The sequence below is a fragment of the Panthera onca genome, chromosome B1, assembly GCF_046562875.1.
Source record: "Panthera onca isolate mPanOnc1 chromosome B1, mPanOnc1 haplotype 2, whole genome shotgun sequence".
NCBI lineage: Eukaryota > Metazoa > Chordata > Mammalia > Carnivora > Felidae > Panthera > Panthera onca.
Window position 1 is genome coordinate 16,217,830 of NC_138342.1, and position 22,386 is coordinate 16,240,215.

A 22,386-nucleotide genomic window follows, 5' to 3' on the forward strand; every position below is an offset into this window, starting at 1 on the left:
GACACCTAGGGAAGGTCCAGATCCACTCTGGTGAACTGGCTCTATGCATCTTTATTATTTCATGCCCTTTCTTATCTCTGTGACTTTGCACTTACTAGCCTTTTACTCCGAGACATCCTTCCCAATCTTTTCCGCCTCCTTGAATCTAACTGTGTAAAAGCTCATACTTTTAACCACCAGCCTCCCAGGAAAGTTATTCACAAGGTGACTCTGCTCACAGTCACCTTGTAAATACTTCTACTGTTGCACTTCTAATGCAAATGATTTGCATGTTTGAGTATATGTTAATCACCTCTGCAGAAGGAGTTCTTTGGGGTTAGGAATAATGTATTATTTATGTTTGGGTCCCCAAAACCTGGCATAGTGATTGGGTTCCCAGTAAATAATTGATGAATGAACTAAGTATAATCTGCGTGTCGGGTGATGTTACATCCAATATAAACCTGTCTCTGCAAATACAAGAAGACCTTGTAAAGACCAGGTAAATTTTAAGACTGGTGACAAGTCTCTAAATCCCAGCCGCACATAATTCAGGAAAATGGCGAATCCCTGATGTTTCCATTTTCTTCTAAACTGTTATCAGTAAATCTATAGGGATTTTCTACTGAGCATCACTTTGAGTTATGTTCCTTTAGGAAATAACAATACTTCCATACTGTGTGTGTGTATGTGTGTGTGCTTTTGTGGTGTTGTTTTCCAGAGCAATTGGAGCCAACCCTCTTTACTGTGATTGTAACATGCAGTGGTTATCGGACTGGGTAAAGTCGGAATACAAAGAACCTGGAATTGCGCGCTGTGCTGGTCCTGGAGAAATGGCAGATAAATTATTACTCACAACTCCTTCCAAAAAATTTACATGTCAAGGTATGATCTTTTACCATTTGTACTTCTGTAAATAAAAATCCACTGCATTAATTTAAGAGGAAAAACGTTGCTGCTAGACTTCAAAGGTAGAGCTGAACGGCCCCTAGTAAATAATTCCTGATTCTACCCAGTGCTCATACAGGGCTGAGCTGTTACCTGAGGAGCCCAAGTAAAGAACTAGGCTTTGCAAATAAATTGCAGAAATAATTAAGTGGTTATATCTAAGTTTTCTTTAAAATGTATGGAGAAATGAAGAGTTCACGGTTTCTGGAAATTTCTCTGATAGCCTCTAACAAGTCAACTGTTTTGCTTTTGCGTTGTCTGAATATGTGCCCTGTTCTTAGGGCTCCCAGGGCCCTGCGGCTTCCCGAGGCCAGGTAAGGAGAAATAAGCCCTCCCGAGTCTTCAGGCCAAACCTTCTGACTTGCCTCCTATGTCCATGTGGGTGTCCCTTGCTTGTTTATATTCCTTTCTTTTCCCTTTGTTTTATGTATTTATGGATTTTAAATAGTGCCTTAGTAACAAATACTTTTTTTTCTTTTATTACAAAAGTAATACATGCCCAAAAGAGAAAATCCACGGAATGGGAAAATGTTAATGATAAATATTATATTTCTACAAGAACTAAAATTAAGCATTCATCATAATACCCAGAGATAACTACTACTGAACTGTTTTAGATTAAATCTGTTTTATGCGCAAAACTAAATCCTAGGTTTCGCGGAGCATAGAGAAGAGAATGGTATGGTCTTGCCTTCCGAGGCTTGCAAACCTAGCTGAAGAGATAAACTTTCAACACTTGAGCATTTTAGGTAGGAAGGCATCAAAGTAGGTAATATACAGCAGTGGGTCACGGTATGAATTTCCAGCTTCACTTTTCAATACTTCCATAACTTGAATTTAATAGATTAACCAGCCGGTGCCTCAGTTTCCTTGTGTGTAAGCAGAGATGAAGATAGTACAAACCTCAAAATGTTTTGTGAAAATTAGATAAGTTACTATATGTGACATCAAAAAAAGAAAAAAGTGAAGAAAATGCCGATGTCACAGAAACAGTGAATAGAATGGTACATTCCAGGGGTTGGAGGGAAGGGGGAAAAGGGGAGATGTAGGTTAAAGGCACAAACTGTGAGTGATAAGAATAGTCAGTTATGAGGACCTAGTGTCGAGCCTGGTGAGCATAGTTAATAATATGGTATCTTCTGATTGGAAAATTGCTGAGAATCAATCTTAAGCTTTCTTACTACACACACAAAGGTTAACTCTATGAGAAGGTGGGTGTTCTTAGTACCTTGACCCTATTAATCATTCCACGGTGTATGTGTATATCAAACCACCACATCATCACACCTTTTAAGTATATACAATTGTGTTTGTTAATTATTCCTCAGTACAGCTGGGGAAAAAGATTAGTTGAATTAATATGTGTAAAACACACTGCCTTACACACAGTAAGCACTCTATAGGTTAGCTGACACTTTTATCATCATAGCATTTCAGAACACCAACAAAACTGTGATGTAGGGCAAACAATGTTTTGTTGATAAAAGAAGGAATTTCCAAAAACTGTATTCCCTTGAAGCATTTTTTTTTTAAATGTTTGTTTATTTTTGAGAAAGAGAGAGAGAGAGAGAGAGAGAGAGAAAATGCAAGAGTCAGGGGTGGGCAGAGAGAGAGGGGGACAGAAGATCCAAAGTGGGTTCTGTGCTGACAACAGCAAGCCCGATGCGGGGCTCGAACTCACAAACCGTGAGATCATGACCTGAGCTGAAGTCAGACGCTCAACCAACTGAGCCACCCAGATGTCCCGCATTGTTCTTTTTCCTTGAAACTCTGTTTGTCTCCTTGACTTTCTATTTCCAGCAACTCAGTGAATTGTCTCATTTTTTGCTACTAATGTATATAATTTGAATTTTTAAAATTTCCTGCCACCAGAAATGTTTGGAGTTTTTAAATTTTTCCTAAAATTGAATTGCTGTTAATACTCATATGAGCACCATTGCTTGGGACAGCATAATTATTTATGAGCATGTTAATATTTTTATTAAATCTGAAAGTAAAATTTTATTGGAAATACCTCTCTGAAATTATGTGCATCGGTTGCCAGAAGCTTTGCAGATAACCAGTGTTTTAAATTACTCTTTTTGTAACTGCAGATGTTTTTGGGGGGCATTGCCCCAAATTTCTGGTGTGCTGAGAGGTATATCATTATTTTGTAAAGTGGAGGCGATTGTCGAACGGGAGATAGGGAAGGAGACACTGGCGTTAAAAACTTCCTGTTAGGCTGGGGCACCTGGGTGGCTCCATCACTTGAGCCTCTGACTCTCGATTTCGGCTCAGGTCACGATCCCAGGGTCGTGGGACTGAGCCCCACATCAGGCTCTGTGCTAAGCATGGAGCCTGCTTAAGATTCTCTCTCCCTCTGCCCCTTTTCCACTCACACACATACACTCTCTCTCTAAAATAAAAAAAGTAATAATAATAATTAATTAAAAAAACAGGCATCATTAGGCAGATGGGTTTTAGAAAGATTTCATGGGGAAGTTGAGAAACTGTAAACTGATTTTGTTATTCTACTCCATACAGCAGATACTTCTTCCTTCTGAACAATGTGGTGCTTATGTATATTTTTCCAAGTTTAGAGTTCCCTGGAGATAGTTCCTTTAAAAATATTTCATGATGATATGAATTTGAGACAAGCTACATACTTATATTCAGTTCTTTGAGTGTCATAGTTCACATTCATTTATTTAAATGTTCTCAGAAGTCTGACACATACAAACATACACACATACGTAAGTCTGTTAAACTCAAGATTTAACTAACTGATTTGACCTGTTTTTCATTAATAGCGTCTTATTTAGTTCTTAGAGTGACATGAATGAAAATGTGTTTGAGGGAAGATTAGTCTGGATTCAGTGATGCCTGATAAAACTTTCCGCAGTGATAAAAATGTTCCGTATCTGTGCGATCAAATACGGTAGTCACTGGCCATGTGTGGTTGCTGAAATGTAACTATTGCAACTGAAGAAGTGAATTTTTAATTTTATTTAATGCATTACTTATTTATTTTTGAGAGAGAGAGAGAAAGAGAGAGAGAGCGAGCACACGCATGAGCGAGGCAGAGGGGGCAAAGGGAGAGAGAGAGGAGAATCTTAAGCAGGCTCCAACCTCAGCATGAAGCCATGCAGGGCTCGATCCCAGGCTCGAACCCTGGGATCATGACCTGAGCCAAAATCAAGAGTTGAATGCTCAGCTAACTGAGCCACCCAGGTACCCCAAATTTTATTTAATTTAAATTTAACCTGAAAGAGTGACGTGCAGCTGCTGGCTACCATGTTGGATAGCGTGGTTGCTACAAAAGCTCAGAGGAAGACATTGCATCAGAAGAGAGTGGCTGTGAGAAGTTGAGTGCAGGTAGATGGAAGCCAGTTGTTTGGACCAGCTGGCAAGTGTGAGGAAGGTGCTACAGGAGCAGAGCTGTGTTATAGAAAATGCTGGAACTGTGGTTCAGTTTAGTATTCACTAAGTTCTCAAGTCAACTGCATGTATTTGAAGGCATGCCCGAAGCTGGGTGACAGACAACATGGTTGTAGGGCAGGGGACAAGAGTGTAGACATTCAGAACTCCACAAATATAATGTAATTGCATTTAGCAGACTTGAAGATTAACTTGGTTTCTCTATAACTTAATACACTTTTGGAGTGATAGCAAACTTTGCAACTCAGAATGCCCTTTGCCAGCATTTCTTGGCATTTGTCAAAATATTGTGGTTTCGTTGTCTGCAAGTTGAAGATTTATGGCAGCACAGAATGCATCTCTGCACGACGACTACCAATAATAAATAACAACAGCTCATATTGAGTGGCTTGCACCATGCTGAGGATTTTACATAGATTTCTATCTCTTATAACCTTTATATCCTTACTAAACTAAGTACTGTTCTTTCCCCATTTAAGAGATGAAGATATTATAATTTAGAGAGATTAAACAATTTGTTCAAAATCACTCAGCTGCTAAAAGAAGGAACCAGAATTTTTGCTATAAAGTATTTTTTTAATGTTTATTGTTTTTGAGAGAGAGGGAGCACAAAGGGGGAGAGGGGAAGAGAGAGGGAGGGAGACACAGAATCCGAAGCAGGTTCCAGGCTCTGAACTGTCAGCACAGAGCCTGACGTGGGGCTCCACCCCACAAACCGTGAGATCGTGACCTGAGCCGAAGTCGGACACTTAACTGATGCCCCGAGAGCCATAATTTTTGATCACTGACTCTAGTGCTTGCCACTGAAGTTTACTTTATAATTTTCAATAAAAATATTCTCAAAACAAATGATCCATATAAATAAGATTGCCATTCTGCTGTTGAAACATACTTAGAAAATGAAAGTTTTGAACCACTTTCATGCGCTCTGCTAGAAATATTTATTCATAATAAGTGGATTGGTAAAAGACAAAGTATTCGAATCTATTCATTAAAATGATCCACTCTAAGAAATCTACGGAGTACTGAGTTTTGGAGCTAACATGCCTTGTGAGCTCGAAAGCAATGAAATGACACCTCTTTAAATATTTTGTAATTTGAGTTTTTAATATTTTCACTTTTCCCATAGTTATATCAGTTTAATATGTTTTATTTCATTCATGAAAATCATGAAAATACATGCTCCTAATATTAAGATTTGTAAATAAGTAACTTCTTTTTTTATTATCGTTATTATTTTCTTAGAGAGAGAGACAGAGTGTGAGTAGGGGAGGGGCAGAGACAAAAGGAGACACAGAGTCCGAAGCAGGCTCCAGGCTCTGAGCCATCAGCATAGAGCCCAATGCGGGGCTCGAACTCACAAACTGTGAGATCATGACCTCACATGAGGCCCATGACTGAGCCGAAGTCAGTCGCTTAACTGACTGAGCCACCCAGTCCCCCCTAGATTTGTAAATAGTAATTTAAAATTACAACAGGAAAATGAATATCCTTTAATTGAAGACATGTTTATATAGCTATATTTAAATATATTTTAAAATGTTTTCTCTGCTAGGATAGGCTAGGCTATTATTTTAAGTAATAAATTCAGTTAATACAAATTTTATACTACATTTTTTAGAATATTTTCTTTATGGTATTATCTCATAGTTTCAGGTACAAGGGAAATAAATAAACTGGATGAAATAGATTATCAGAGAATATTTAATTAATACCCAGATTAGAACATTCTTGAGTGGGAAGCAGATGGTCATGACTTTTCTTTAAAACCCAGATGTCTAGTCTTCATCTTTTAAATATCAGTGACATTAGAATGATCCAAAAGTCTGCGGTAAAGTGGAAATTCTCTCCCAGTGGAATGCAGGATATTGTGAATTTCTAATATTCTGTTTCTTGTTCTTGGTTCAGAAATACTTAGCTATACAGACAGCTAAATTGTTCACTTTTAATTTGACAGACATTTATCAGACACTTAAATGTGCCAAAGAGTGAACAGTCTAATGGAAATGAATGATATATTCCTTTTTTCATTCACCATGCATTATATGAGTTCCTTTTATGCACCAGGCACAGTTCCAAGGTATTAAGAATATAGTCATGTCATAAACAGGACAGAGAAAAACCCTTGTCTTTATACAGTTTATATTCTACTGATAGGTACATTTAAATCTATAATTTCAAAACAATATGGAGGTTTGGCAATAAAAGTATATATTCAAGATGCTAATAACATATATCAAAATCAATCATAGGGGTGCATGGGTGGCTCGGTCGGTAGGTGTCCAACTTCAGCTCAGGTCATGATCTCGTGGTTCGTGGGTTCAAGCCCCACATCGGGCTCTGTGCTGACAGCTCGGAGCCTGGAGCCTGCTTTGGATTCTGTGTCTCCCTCTCTCTCTGCCCCTCCCTTGATCCGCTCTGTGTCTCTCTGTCTCTCGGTAATAAATAACCGTTAGTAAATAAATAAATAAATAACCCAAACTAGAAGTAAGGAAAAATTCACTAAATCAGTTTTGAAGTAATATTTAGAACTGGGTCAAATATTTTTTACATTTTCGAATTTAATACCACCAGCACATAGTTATAGCTTTGAAATAATCTTAGCTTTTGGGGGATTATGATTTGCACACTGGCCAAAGAAAATATTTTCAGGTTTGTACATAGGTATTTGCTTTTGGCAAATAACTTTAAAAAAAAAAAAAAAAAAACAAGGATGATTTTTAATTACCCTTTGAAAACTTAAAACACTGGGAAACTTGTAACCGACATTTATTTAATAGGTGATGAGAACCAACGATTCATATTCTGTTCTTAAATATTGTATGTCCATATTCAATCTGATATGATCAAGTTCCATGAAATAATTATCATTCTTTTCCATTTAATTGTGGCTCAAGAAGATCATTTATTTGCCTGAGTTCACACGTGTATGTACCAAATGGCTAAGCCTAGTAATCCCAGAGGTATAATATGCAGCTTTTGTGTTTTTATTAAATCATTTATGGAACTCAAAATTAAAAGGTTTTAACCCCCTATCATCTGTTGACTATCCCCAACACTATAGTGAAAATGAAGAGATTCCAGCAATTTCCATCTTGCCAATTTCAATGGCTTCTTTTTTTAATCATCTTTATCTTTCATCTTAGAAATTGGTAGTCATTTCTTATTGTATATTCTCTTTGCCTCTTCATTCCTTTGCTGACATCTTTTTCTTATATTCTTTAATGTTGACATACATGAGGTTCCCTCCCTACCCCTATTTAAATAATTGATTTCAATCCCACAGCTTCAAATATCAGCCATGATTTTTCTTAGGAACTTCAGATTCATATTCCCACTCACCTAGTGATTCCTCCCCTTATAGACTTGCAGAAACTTAAAACACATATTCCAAAACATGCATTTTCATTTCCCACATCCCCTTATAACTGCATTCTATAGTTGAGATACCCATGTGTCTGCTACTTAACTGTAAGATTTTCCAGAAGCTTCAGCATTTCACTTACCTTTGAACTCCCAAAACTTAGCTTACTGCCTGGCACAAATTAGATCCTCAATAAATATTCGATAAGTGAATGACCTAATGATGGAATGTTATTAAAAATAATGCTTAAGAGATGCAGCAGTGCAATAGCAAGTAGGGCTCAGAGTTTTGGGGTTTGAAATAAAACCTCCTTTTAGTTAATTATGCCAAACATCAAATATCTCCTACATTTTTCCTGAGTTGTCTGTGACGTACCTTTGACTTTATACAAGGGCAGTGCTAGAGGCTTCTCTTACTTGACTTACATTTCCAAGAGATGCCAGAATGAAGGCAGATTCTGAGATATAGTTAGAAATTTGTGTCTGGAGCTTTTAGTAATAAATCAAAGTGAGGTGCAATTCTCAGTGGGTGGCAATATTGGTGTCAGGTGCATACGTAGTGATTTCAGTCAAGTAAGCAAGTCTGCTTGAAAGCTTTAATGGATTTGAGGTCCAGCAGTTTGTCTGTTAAAGATTAAAGTGACTGGCAAAGACAAATTGTTAACCAAACTTTTGGCTCAATTTCCCTTTGAATTATTAAGCTAAATGCACTTCCAATCCATATAGCTGATGCTAGAGGACTCTCTTAAGCCAAGGCTAACTCTTAAATCAACCTAGTTATCCTAGACTGACGTCTTTCATTTCGGTGACGTTAGGAAACTCTGTTTTCTTGAAGCTAGTTGTTGTGGGTTGTTTTTTTTTTTTTCCTCTTCTGTGGCGCACATTTTTTTTAAATTAATTAATTAATTAATTTATTTATTTATTTATTTTTTCAATATATGAAATTTATTGTCAAATTGGTTTCCATACAACACCCAGTGCTCATCCCAAAAGGTGCCCTCCTCAATACCCATCACCCACCCTCCCCTCCCTCCCACCCCCCATCAACCCTCAGTTTGTTCTCAGTTTTTAACAGTCTCTTATGCTTTGTGTGGCACACATCTTAAGAGGACTAATGTGTTGGCAATAATTTAAAATTCTTTAGACCAGTTAACTTTGGGCAGGTGGAAAGATTGAAGATTGGTGAAGATATCAGCAAGCAAGCTGCAGTTCCTTGCCAAGCAGCAATGCAAGATAAAAAACTCTGCTTCTTAATATTAATGATGTTTCCAGCGCTTGTGTCAAATTTACAAATCGCAGTTGCAGTCTACTTAAACACATAAAATCATTAGCTCTGGGTATTGTTACCCAATGGATAATTATTTCTCAGCTCCCCCTGTCTTTTCCCCATGGTTTTGATAATAATAGTCCCTACACTTGGCCCAAATTTCAGCAGCCCCTGGCATCGACAGAAGGTAGTCAGTGAACCTATAATGAATGAATAAATAGCAGGCTCTAGTTCTCCCTTGTCTATGCTAAAGCTGGAGTAAACAAGCAGACGAAGACTTCTATTCTCCTTCTAAGTGAACCACTCGTGTTCCTTTCAGCTACCTACCAACTCTCTTTGGAGGTCTAGGGAAGACTGTCAGAACTTCCTGTGGCTTATGTGCTTGCTCTCACTATGTTTTGTACTCAAAACTCATTACCATCTCATTTAATGCAACCCATTGAGATGACTGCCATTACCCTAACTCCACACACTTACTAACAAATCTAGATTAATAACTTAGCTTGATGGGCTTGAGATTTCTCTGTCCAAGATTACTTGCATTATGATAAGAGACTTGTCTAAATCCAATCCCGGGACATCGTCTTTCATCTGGGAATAATCAAGTGTGCAAAATTCTACATGTATTTGTTTGTTCCCAAAGAGTTATGCTCTTCTACAATTTTATTGTGACTTTAATTAGCATCTCTTTTTAGCTCTGATATCATCTCCTTGTTATAGAAACAGATTAAAGATGTCATTCCCCTTGAATAAGAGCTTTGCAGGAGGGATCTCAGAGAAAGTATCCTGGGTGGAAAATGATTCACAGATTGAAGGCAAAGAGAAAATAAAAGGCTTAGCAGAGGGGCAAAATATGACGGGGAGACAAATGAGAGAAGAGAGCTAGATATAAGAGATATAATTCTGAAGACTTAGAATATAGAAATGAGCAGATTTAGATAAACCAGGTGGATTTAAAAATCACATTATAGAAAGGATGCTTAGTTGGGTGGAATCATAATCTAAATAAGAAAATAAAATAAGTAATAAAGACAAAATAAATAAGAAAATTATATCATTTTTAAGATATTATTAAATTATTTGGAGGGAAGCCTGGGTGGCTCAGTCAGTTAAGCCTCTGACTTCGGCTCAGTCATGATCTCATGGTTTGTGAGTTTGAGCCCCACATCAGCCTCTGTGCTGACAGCTCAGGGCCTGGAGCCTGCTTTGGGTTCTGTGTCTCCTCTCTCTATTCCTCACCCACTCATGCTCTCTCTGTCTCTCTGTCTCTCAAAAATAAATAAACATTAAACAAATTTAAAAGAACAAAATAATAAAATGAAAGTAAATAAACATTTAAAAAATTTTAAGAAACTATTTGGAATAGATACAACTCACAGTCTTTTGAATTACCCTTCACCAAACTCAGGAACTAGGAATAAGAAATTATCTTTGAAGAATTGACTTTTAAAGAGGGGTTTGAGGGGCACCTGGCTGGCTCAGACAGTTGTGTCCAGACTTCGGCTCAGGTCATGATCTCACGGTTTGTGAGTTCAAGGCCCACATCGGCCCATTTCAGATCCTCGGTCCCCCTCTCTCTCTGCCCCTCCCCCATTTGTGCACTCTCTCTCTCTCTCTCAAAAGTAAATAAAAACATTAAAACAAACTTTTTTAAAAAGAGGGGTTTGAAAAAACAGAAGCAGATAGAGTGGTAGCTGTAGTCGTCAACTTTACTGACCAGAAGGAGTTAGAACCCAGTATTTTAGAGCTATAATCCTAATTATGATGCCACCAAAACAGTTTACATGTTTAAAAAATACATCAAGAGCAACCTGTGCACATGAGAAATGTCATTTCGATTCCTTTAGTTTTAGCTAAACTGAATATATACAAGGGGGCAATGATCCCATTTGGTATACCCATAAGAAATTCCAGGTAATGAAAATAGTTGAGCAGGAGAGGAAACTACATTTGGTCCTGGAAAAAAAAAAAGTGGAGAAATTGGTCCTTATTGATTAATAGATTAGGTATAGTTCACTGGCTATTTATTAAATGCATCTTGGCTCTGTGCTAAACCGGACAGGGATGACTCCAGTTTGGCAATGTGGTTCTCTGCATACTCTATTACATTCTTCAAAATGTATTTAATTTTTTTTGAAACAACCTCTGGCTTCTCATCTAAATACTCAAACATGATTTTTGAAAAATGTCACATTCCACAGAATAAACACAGAGACTGCCAACCCTGAACTCCTCTATTCAAACCGCAGGCTTACAAGGTTGGAAGCATTAAATAGACCAAGAGACAGTTTTCCTCAAGGTCTTGGGAAGTGGCCAGATGAGCGTTTACAGTCCTCGTATTTGCTGATGCTCTGTTTTGCTGGTGCACATTCTTACTATTTCCCCCTATGCCTTTTTTTCCAAGTTAGATTCTTCTTTCTTCTAACCTAGCTAAGGGACCCACTACTTCCTTTTCTATTGCTGATTCCAAACCTGATACAGTTAGCCAACACAACGCTGTTTGGGGCTGGGGGGGGGGGTGGGGGGGGTGGTTATTATCTTAATTTAACGTATTGCCTTAACTAACTGCCACCTTTGATTCCTCCATTGTGCTGAAGAGCTAAATTTATTTGATAAACAAGTTGGAACGGGGGTGAGAAATTAAATGTCTCAGAGCATCACTTCGATATTCATCCCAGCAATTTCCCAGCTGTGATTTGCTATAAAGACTGCATTAGTTCCTCTGGTTATGAAGAGAAAGCAAAGAGATTGCTGGCAAGGCCTCCCTAGTGTCAGAGGAGTCGCTAGGAGTAAATACCACCCCCCTCCATTAATAAAGTCATCCCCAGAACTGTTGTCCATTCTCTGATGGTCAGAAAAGAAACAGGAATCTCTTTGTAGAATTTTTTCAGGGTTTTTGTTAATAGAAACACTGACCAATACAGAATACTATCCTCTTTAGGATTTTGCTCCTACACCATTTTATGAGTATGTACTGGTATTTTCCAGGATAAGGCAATACATAGATATGAAGAGGTGTTTTTTTTTTTAAGTTTACTTATTTATTTTGAGACAGAGAGAGAGAGAGAGAGAGAGAACATGCACGAGCTGGGGAGGGACAGAGAGAGAGGGAGAGAGAGAGAATCCCAAGCAGACTCCACACTGTCAACACAGGGCCCGACAGGGGCTGGAACACACGAACCTTGAGATCATGACCTGAGCCAAAATCAAGAGTCAGACGCTTAACTGACTAAGCCATCCAGGCACCCCTGAAGAGTTTTTAAGCCGACTATGATAATTCACGTTTTCTTTATGTTTCTGTCAGTAGACCAACAAATCACAAACATAAACTGTGATCTGCAGAAAAAGTCTGACAAAAGATAGTTTATGTGAGCAGAAACCATAGAATTTTCAGCTGGAGGTACCTTAGAAGGTTAGATCAGTGATGGTGGGAAGAGGGGCATGCTGTACAGCCCACTCAGATGACTTTGCTGGAAATAACGTGTGATGAAATGTGCAGCTGGAATCATTGCTGCTTGTCCCAGCGAGGATAAAGAAATACAGAGAGATGGCGATGACAGAAACATGATTCATTATTATATTATAAAATATTTGCATTTTACATGTATGAATAGGTCACTCTTCTATTGTCCTCCTCCGTTGCCAAAAGCGTTTTTGAGCGCTCAAAAATATGGCAAAACGTAGCATCAGTGGATCATAATTTTATTGAAGACAGTACAGTTTCCACGTTGTTAGCCATTTATGGAATGAATATGTGCAACCAAAGAAAAATGGTTGCACGTGAATCTGCATTTAATCTAAACCTTTCACGGAACAGGAGATTTTTAAAATGTGTTTCCCAAAAAGTGAGATTGCAAGAGAAGATGATTTCAATGGTGTTTTCTTCTTGGAGAGGAAGATACAGACATCTCACCCACCACATGCCTGTGCTAATGTGATAGCATACTGAACCAAGAGGATATGAGGGAAGAGATAATGGAAATTATATTTTTGGTTTATTTCCATATGCATAAAGGTGGCACTGTTTTCTCCTGTGTGAAAATAACACTACTGAACTAATGATATCAGGGCAGGTGCATACTTTTGTATTTTTTAAAGTTTATTTTATTTATTTATTTTGAGAGTGAGAGTAGAGAAGGGGCAGAGAGAGAGGGAGAGAGAGAGAGAGAATCATGAAATCATGACCCGAGGCAAAATCAAGAGTCCGATGCTTAACCAACTGAGCCACCCAGGCGCCCCTATTGTGTTTTTAATTGCGCTGATGTATTTATATGTATTCATTAAACCTTCACACATATCCCCCAACATACAGACACACACACACTCATACACACACACACAGTCCTCTTTGGGATTGATGGTATGCATTTCCATGACAGCTGACTGAAGTTAAGTGCAGGCAATGGTCATGGAATGCATCCACATAGACTAGTTAACCTCTGAGGGGATCGACCCCGTGACACTTGCATCACTAACATCAGATCCTAATCACCCAAGATCACAACCCATAGCCCCACTCTGAAGTTGGACGGTCTCACCACAGCTCTCAATGAGATGGTCTCCTGTTGCATTCTTGAACATTATATGATGATGCAGATTTCTGTTTTATTCACGGAAGAGAAATACATATAGATATGTGACCAATATTTTTTGTACAAAATCTACTGTTATATTAAGGCATGTAAATAAGTGAACTAAAAATAACAAGGTATCAGTTTCTTATGTTTTTAAATTAATTTTCAGGTCCCGTGGATGTCAATATTCTAGCTAAATGTAATCCCTGCTTATCAAATCCGTGTAAAAATGATGGCACCTGTAACAATGACCCAGTTGACTTTTATCGCTGCACATGTCCATATGGTTTCAAGGTAAGTAGAAACTTTTAAGGGAGACATCATCTGAAAACATAGCTTTCTTCGGTGGGTCCTCGTCATTCTATTGTGTTTTCTCTATGTACTGAGATCTGCTTTGTTTACACTTGACTTTACTTGGCCATTCCTTCTCCAGGGGCAGGACTGTGATGTTCCTATTCATGCATGCATCAGTAACCCATGTAAACATGGAGGAACTTGCCAGTTAAAGGAAGGAGAAAAAGATGGATTCTGGTAGGTCACTGGACTCTAATATTCTGTCTGAAGCATTGGAACAAGAATAACTAAGCAAACATTCATTTTCCTTTTCAAATAAAAGGGTGTTATTCCTAAAAGAATGCCAGAAATGTGTTCACCAGAACAATATGCATTCGTCCTTCTCAGAGATATTGTAATATGAAAAACAAACGTTACAGTATTCCCAACTCGGGATGCTATAAAATCAAGAATTTTTAAACATATGCACATGCATGCGTTATGATTCATATAGTCAGATTAGGTCAAGACAGAGTAGTAGCTCTATTATGCTAATTAATAGCCAATAGTCTCCTACTTCAAGATGCATATTCATCTGTTTTGTGTATTGCTTTCACAGACAGTGTGTAATGATAAGACGTAGGTCCCACTGGAACAGAAAATTAATGATTCATTTCCAGGCCACAAAATGAGTAGACAAACATGCTGTGAACATTTTTAATCTGGAGTTATTTAATCATACAGTACAATTACTTCAGATGTACTTCATGAATTATGAAATAGAGTTCTTATAATGACAGTAATAATTTCACATAAGAATGTTAATCTACTACATAGCTTGTTAGAAATATCACTTTTTACAGTAAGTATTCTTCATTTCTGCATTCTCTTATGAAATGGTCTCTTTTTTCAGTAAGACTTTACTCAAAGATTATCCTGATACCTATTGAAAACAAATGTACAATATTTTATGTCATTGAAAAATATTGTATTTGTTGAGACTTAAAGAGAACATTTACATTTTATAATGACAAGGAAGATGTAATTTTATTTTCAGATTTTTTTTTTTTTTTTTTTTTTTGCTTTGAGATATGGAAGACATTACTGCTAGGATATAAAGTGTTGTAATTTTTTTTTCTTTATTTTATTTAATGTCTATTTACCTTTGAGAGAGAGAAAGAGAGAGAGCGTGAGCGGCGCAGGGGCAGAGAGAGAGGGAGACACAAAATTCAAAGCAGCCTCTAGGCTCTGAGCTGTCAGCACAGAGCCCTACATGGGGCTCTAATTCATGGACCTCAGGCTCATGACCTGAGCTGAGTGGGACATTTAACCAACTAAGCCACCCAGGCGCCAGAAAGTGGTGTAATTTTTAAAGTCAGAACCGGGGCTTCTGGGTGGCTTAGTGTGTTAAGTATCTGACTTCGGCTCAGGTCATGATCTCATGGTTCATAGGTTTGAGCCCCGCATTGCGCTCGTTGCTGACAGCTCAGAGTCTGGAGCCTGCTTCAGGTTCTGTGCTAGCTGTTTCTCTGTCCCTCCCCTGCTCACGCTCTCTCCCCCTCTCTCTCTCTCAAAACTAAATAAACATTAAAAAAAATTTAATGTCAGACCCAGTTGCTCCTCATTAATGAGCAAAGAAGCATGAATCATTTTATTAGAGCACAACTTGAGATCAATGTATCTAGGGCTGTAAACCTTGCTTGTGTTTTAGACCTGCAAATACATTGGATATATTGACTTATAGGACTATGGGGCTGTTTGCCATCTTGCAGCCGGCAAAGCTTCTCTTTTTTCAAATTGTTTCTGATTTGGGGGATACTACTTTAAACTCATGCCTACTACATGTCTTTTAAAAGTACTTTAAAGTTTAATTTCTTAACAGTTAAAATGTCTGTAATGGATGAGGATGTTTAGCTTTTTTCAGTATTTAGACTATATAGTTCTAAATGCACCAAGGACGTGCTTTTTTGTTCTGTTTTATTTTCGTTTTTTTTGTTTGGTTTTTTTTTTTTTTTTTGGTCTTTTCTCCCCTGGTGTTCAGGTGTATTTGTGCTGATGGATTTGAAGGAGAAAATTGTGAAGTCAATGTTGATGACTGTGAAGATAACGATTGTGAAAATAACTCTACGTGCGTCGATGGAATTAACAACTACACGTGCCTTTGCCCACCTGAGTACACAGGTAAGGAGAAGCGAAAATGCTGTGCCATCAGTAGTGTACCTGTTTGAAAGCATCAGTGGCCCTGTGTCGTATGCATATAGTAAGCATTGTATTATTCCATAACCGGTAGGTGTTTTGAAAATTAGATGTAATGTGAATAACAGACAAAAATGGTTTGGATCAACCAAATAAAAGATGCAGCAAGTTCAAACCACAGACATCTACATACAGTCATGCTACCCAGCAAAAGTTACCATTCTGAAGCTTTTATTCCCACAACTGTAAAGCATTTTCACGTAAAGCACCTCTCCTATGCAAACCAACCCACCAATACATACGGAAAAGAGGCCACTTTTTCACAGTCAAAACACAATTAAGCATTTGAGATTACTTGTGTCCCTAGGTGTTTCTTCACTAGTGAGTGTTTTCCTCCAGTAACTCCTGTCCTTCAAAATAAAACAGAATCAGGAAGATATTGAGCACATTGGATAATCTCATGATTATTGCCTTTTTCCTGACGTTTCGTATCTTAAGGTGATAAATTTCATAACTCTGTCTGAACTGATAAACTTCCCTGCACAAACCAATTTGCTATAAAGGCAACGTCAAGTTTCGGCTAACCCTGTTATGTCAATATATCTGTTTTGATGGATTTTTGTGGCTATGAATAAGAAGTGAAATAGTTGCTATCTTGTTTCCTTAATAAACCACTTAGTTTTAAAGTTGATGGAGAAAAGAGAATGTTACACATTCGATTTACAAGGAAAGATGGGGAAGTAGATTCTGTGACTCTGTTCAAAGTTACCATTTTCATTTTGATGGGCATTTTTCATTAACTATGTATTTCCATATGATTCAATACATAGTTAAGAATATCAGAGGATAAGATAACTGGGTAGATGACTGAGGTTAACATCTCTAAACATGAAAAGATGAGAGCACATCTGTATGATTCACTTTCCCAGAGACTTGTCAGGGTAGCCTTGAAATGTAAGCTTTATGGAATACTCAAACTTTGCATTTCAATAAGTACTTTTCCTGATGGGAAAATGCTAGATAAAATACAAACATTCTATTTTGACATCCCAGATTTGTTTGAGTGCCTTTGAACCTGCCTTTTCCATATTTGTTTGTTTTGGGGTTTTTTTTTTCACACCAGTGAAGCATCTGATGTCATATAGTGTAATATACTAAGTTTCCAGTAGGAATTTGAACATGTTGTATCATAATTGTTCAATTACATATATGCAGCCTTGGACCCCTTAGTGACTAGTTTGAATTCTTTGATATTTCACATTAATAAAGGATACCAAATATATTCAACAGGTACCCATTCTAAAATGGTTGGGAAGTGTAGGTGCTGCATAGCTTTGACATTCACACTAATATTACTTGTGTCACACCTCAGAGAGTTGCCAATGGCCTGCATGCACAGACAGATCCTGGGGCCCTTGGAGCTACCCTGAGAATTTGAGTTTTCTTGGCTGAGCTAACTTAGACTTGAACAAGAAGCCCGATGTTTGCACTAAAATCTGTTACCTAGTACCTTCTTAGGAGAGAGAAGTTCTGTTTTCCTCTCATTGTTCTAATCATTATCTTAAGGGCTTAATTTTGGAAGCCTCTTGAAACTAACCTCCACTTGACCAGGCTAAACTGGACCTAAGCATTTCAAGCACATTTGGATTAGCCAGTGTGCTCCTGAGCACAGAGACCAAGGATTTATCTATATGCCCTGATGAAAACTGAGGCTTGAAAGCACTTTGTATTCAGGTTCTTAGATGCCTTTTTTATGATACTTTACAGAAGGTGGCAAACTCTTCTCAGTTGGTTTGGAGAGGGGTCCACCGGCTTTGGCTTTAGATTTGCTGTATCTTATTTCTCACCCATTTCTTTTGAGTCTTCACCTTACCTTCTCTCCCAAGCTTCCTTCCTGTACCTTCTCCTCTTGATCACGTTTTCTCCATCCTAAGTGATCCAGTTCACTGCAACTTCCTCTAGAAGTGTTATGAAGCCTCATTTTCCCCGTGTCAGATCTCTTTTTATGAAACACATCAAAAAACCCCAAAGTTTAGCAAAACCACTTTTTAGCCAAAATGTGACATCTATAAAGGCCATCATGTGGGAACCTGCCATGACTGTCTGTCCAGAATCACAGTTCTCAACAAGAACTGAGACTCTTAGATGTTTTTAGTCATAGCTATTGCAAATACTGGTTTGCCTTAATTTGGGCAAAGAATTAACAAAAATACTGAACTCAGTAGAAAGCTCACAGTGTACAAAACATGGAGATATTACCACTGTCACTGGGCTGGGTCTTGGGGACAAGAAGGAGTTTGACAGTTGGCATTAGAGCAGATATCTAAACTGGGCACATACTCACCCATTAGCTGTAGTATTTTGGTCCACATGTGAAGTGAGCTCATTTACAAAATATCAAGCAACCATCTGCAGATTTTGAAATGAGTGGCACATAAGTGGCCTTTAATTATAGGAAGTATAAATTGGACTCTAGAGTTTCATATCACACTTCATCCAAGCCTGCAGTTAGGGAGGATTTTTTTTTTTTTTAATAATGTGGCTATATTGTTTCAGATTTAAGTTTGGAATCTGATTAATGAGTACGAGACCTGGGAAGAGAAACCGTGCTGTGCTCAGGGAATATAATCATGTTGTCATTGTTTAAAAATCACTCAAGTCAGAAGTTGCTTTTCTGTTTGGAGATGTTTTACTCTGTACCCCCAGAGGCAAACAATGAGAAAGTGAACTGGTTAGTAGGAACAATAAAACTTCATGGGAAAAGGTTGTAAATTATTATGGTGAAAGGCTTTACCTTTAGCACTTGTGTCAAGACTCAGAAATGGACATCACGTTGCTAACGGAGGAAATTCAAAGACCCGAAAGCAGTCTGACAGAGAACTTACTGTGTGATGGGTAGGCTGTACGATAGAATGAACTGCCATTGGGAAATTAAATTTATTTAAGCCCTTGTGACCAAAACACCACAGTAAATAGTGATTGATTTATTAGAGGAGAAAACTCTCCGTTCTTTCCTGCTGCAGGGATTGACAACATAATTTTTAAGGGTCAATATTGTTTTTTATTATCTAATCTTCGCAACACTTTCCCCACCTGGGTTACCAAAACTATTCTTTTCTACCTAACTCAAGCCATCCTCTGTCCTTCTAGTTGCGTAATATAACTGTTGCTTGCTAGTATTTTTCAGAGGATTAATTTTTGGAAATTTTAATTCACTGTGATTTTAAATTAAATTTTAAGGATTTTAAATTTAAATGCTAAGGATTCAGGAAGTAGGACTCTGGAATAATTAAATAATTTAAAAATTCAGTCTGGGGTGTTAATTTCAGCTTGCAAAATTGTTTTTGTTTTTAATCATTATTATATCCTTCCTAAAAAGAGTGCATATCTTGGAGGTATATTTTTATGGAATTCCTCAAGTTATAAATTAGAAAGTATATTAGCTCAAAACCTAGAAAAATGAAAATTGTGTATATAGCATCCCTGCAAAGCTGAAAAACTTGACACTTATTCTCAAGCTCTGGTATGAACTTAGTTGTTTGAATCGAAAAATATGTTTTCGCATGTTTCCTAAGAGTCAGAACCCTGGATCAGCTACGTCAAGACTATGCTTCCTCACACTATTCTCATGGGACCATATACAAAGATGACACAAAGTTGGTCTCAGTATAAACCATGGTATTACTTAATGGGGTGACATCAGTTCAGGAAATGAAAGCTTCCATACAAATTGGGCATGTAAGGACTTAGAAAGTATTTTGTGGAAAATATTCAGACCATTTTAGCTTTTCCATTTTGTGCCATTATTTCTTCATTTTCCGAACCTCCGATGCCCACACACAAACCATGAAGTGCACGTCTTAAAAAGTAAACCTGCTGGTTGTTAAATGAACTCGTTGAGATGCAGACCTCTCGCTGCCTGGGATGGCATTTACCTTTTGCCTCATTTACTCCATGTTTGTGCGTGTGGCCCTGCCGTAGGTAAGAAATCTGAGCCTTGCTTTACTTTGCTCTCACCCTTGGCTTCTCTGTTAATGCCGCACATTGGCTTCGTGTGCTCTGCTGTTGTATTGCAATGTAAAAAGTCTTTTGTCTCTTCTGTCTTTGTCGCTGCCAGCTGCTAATCTGAATGAGGTGGAAAAAGGTTAGTTGCCTTTTAAGTCTACTATGATTTTCATTTTAGTTTCCCTTTTTTCTTTTAAAGCTACACAGATGTTATTGTGTGTACACGGTAAAAAGACTGTTGACAAAATCTGAAACCAGTATCTCAAATCAGTCATTCAGATCCTTGCCATACACATAGCTATGCCAAACACTGTAAAAAGGGCATCTGAAGTGCACTTCACCAATTTCCAGAAGGCTCTGAAAGAAATTCTCTGGGAAGAAGGGGTGGCTAAAAAGAAAGATGAATGTTTTCTACTTCCTACTTGTCTGTATGCTTTTACTCTTTAAAGATACCACAAACATGAATTACTTTTACAATGAAAAACATAGGTCATTCAGTACAGAGATAGGGTGTAGATATAAAAATTTTTTAATAGTGGGAATTTTCCCATGACATTAAACTAACACCTTTAGTAATTTGAAACATGTAAAATACTGGAAGATGTTTGTATTTATTAAAACATTTTATGAAATAAATATTACAAAGCCCAAGAGGTTGATTTTGAGAGTCACATTGTCAAACACAGTATAAAATGTCATAACTACTAGGCAGTATTTTTATTTATTTATTTTTTTTTTAATTTTTTTTTAGCGTTTATTTATTTTTGAGACAAAGAGAGACAAAGCATGAACGGGGGAGGGTCAGAGAGAGGGAGACACAGAATCTGAAACAGGCTCCAGGCTCTGAGCTGTCAGCACAGAGCCCGACGCGGGGCTCGAACTCACGGACCGTGAGATCTTGACCTGGGCCGAAGTCGGCCGCTTAACCGACTGAGCCACCCAGGCGCCCCTACTAGGCAGTATTTTTAAAGCGTAAAAAGACCTATATCTAATCATAGACATCAATATGGTCCAAATAGATCCCCCAAAACATCAGGGCCCAGGAAAGGAAGTCCTAGAGTAATTAGGGTGATAGGCATTTCTGGAGAATTATCATGAAATCTTTGTGAAATTTTAGCTTGAAGATTCAGAATTATTACTAATAACATTGGATTTTTACTCATTCAGCTGATTGGACGTTTTCAAGTGTCATGTGTAGGCACAGTGTCCTAAAAGCACAATATGTGCTTGTCTTGACATTTCTGGTTATATGTGAAACATTTGCAGTAGGATGATAGGGCTAACATAGAATGCATTATATAGCAGCTCTCTTTGTCTCTGCTTGCTAAGGACTCCATTGTTTTTTCTGTTGCATTATTCAGGTGATATGCTGTGTTTGGTCACTTACTCTTACTACGTACAGAGTTAAGTTGAAAAACATGAAAAAAAAATGGCTTCATATTTTAGAATGTTAAAATATAGCCTGTGCAGCTCTCTGAAGGTTAACGAATCCAATAACATCCTTGATCAGATGTCATCTTTTCTTTTTAAAAGTACTAAAGTAATTGGTGGTCTGGGGCAGGGATGTTTAATGTTTGCTTCTATCTCAGAGTAATAATAGCAATTGTTCTGTTATAGGAATATACCATAAACAGTTATATATACTCTCAGGAACAAGGTTGGCAGTGTGATAGTATTTTAAATCACCATGTGGTTTCCTATGTTGACTAAATTTCATGCTTATGTTTATAAAAGATGCCTTCTCTTTCCAAGAATCTCCTGCTGAGTGAATTTGCTTTGAAAAGCGCTCAAACTTTGCTCTATTTTTTAACCCAAAACTTCACAAGAAATTAAATTTCAACTTCTTTATAGCAGACAGCAACTTTCTTAAATAAAAAGAAGCTCCATAATTAGGTGACATATTGTTAATTGAAAAGAACGCTGTAGATGTGAACAATAAAAATTTAAGCAATAACTTGTATAAAAGATGAGAAAACACTTACCCGAGGATGTACACCTTATAAGTAGGGATCTGAATGCAAACCAATGTCTAACTGACCCCAAGGCATGCACTGGGATTTGGGGTGGGGAGGCTTCCACTGGAATCAATTCCTTCGTATCTGCTGCTATCTTCCAGGCCTGGAACCATTTCCCATCACTCAGTGGCTCTGCCTAATTGTTTGTGATAAACAAGCTTTTCTTCTGCTGTCTCTTCAGTTCTCTGTACATAAGTGTCTTTCATGTGCATTTGAAAAGAATAAAGCTGTAGCCACAAAATTCAAATGAAGGCAAACAATCTATTTTATCTACAAGTTAAAAAAAAAAAAAAGACAGTGCCTAATCAATGCCTACAAAACTATTTCCCCTGATTTTTAGGCTACCTCC

General features: G+C 37.7%; 1 protein-coding gene across 3 annotated transcripts in view; it reads left to right on the forward strand.

Moving 5' to 3' along the window:
• SLIT2 (slit guidance ligand 2) overlaps positions 1-22,386 on the forward strand; it is a 375,056-nt gene that overhangs the window by 308,331 nt on the left and 44,339 nt on the right. For all 3 annotated transcript variants that reach the window (XM_060655343.3, XM_060655344.3, XM_060655345.3), the window contains 4 exons: positions 701-864; positions 13,718-13,842; positions 13,982-14,079; positions 15,863-16,002. In XM_060655343.3, the coding sequence (XP_060511326.1) occupies positions 701-864; positions 13,718-13,842; positions 13,982-14,079; positions 15,863-16,002 (527 nt within the window). The remainder of the gene's footprint in view (positions 1-700; positions 865-13,717; positions 13,843-13,981; positions 14,080-15,862; positions 16,003-22,386) is intronic.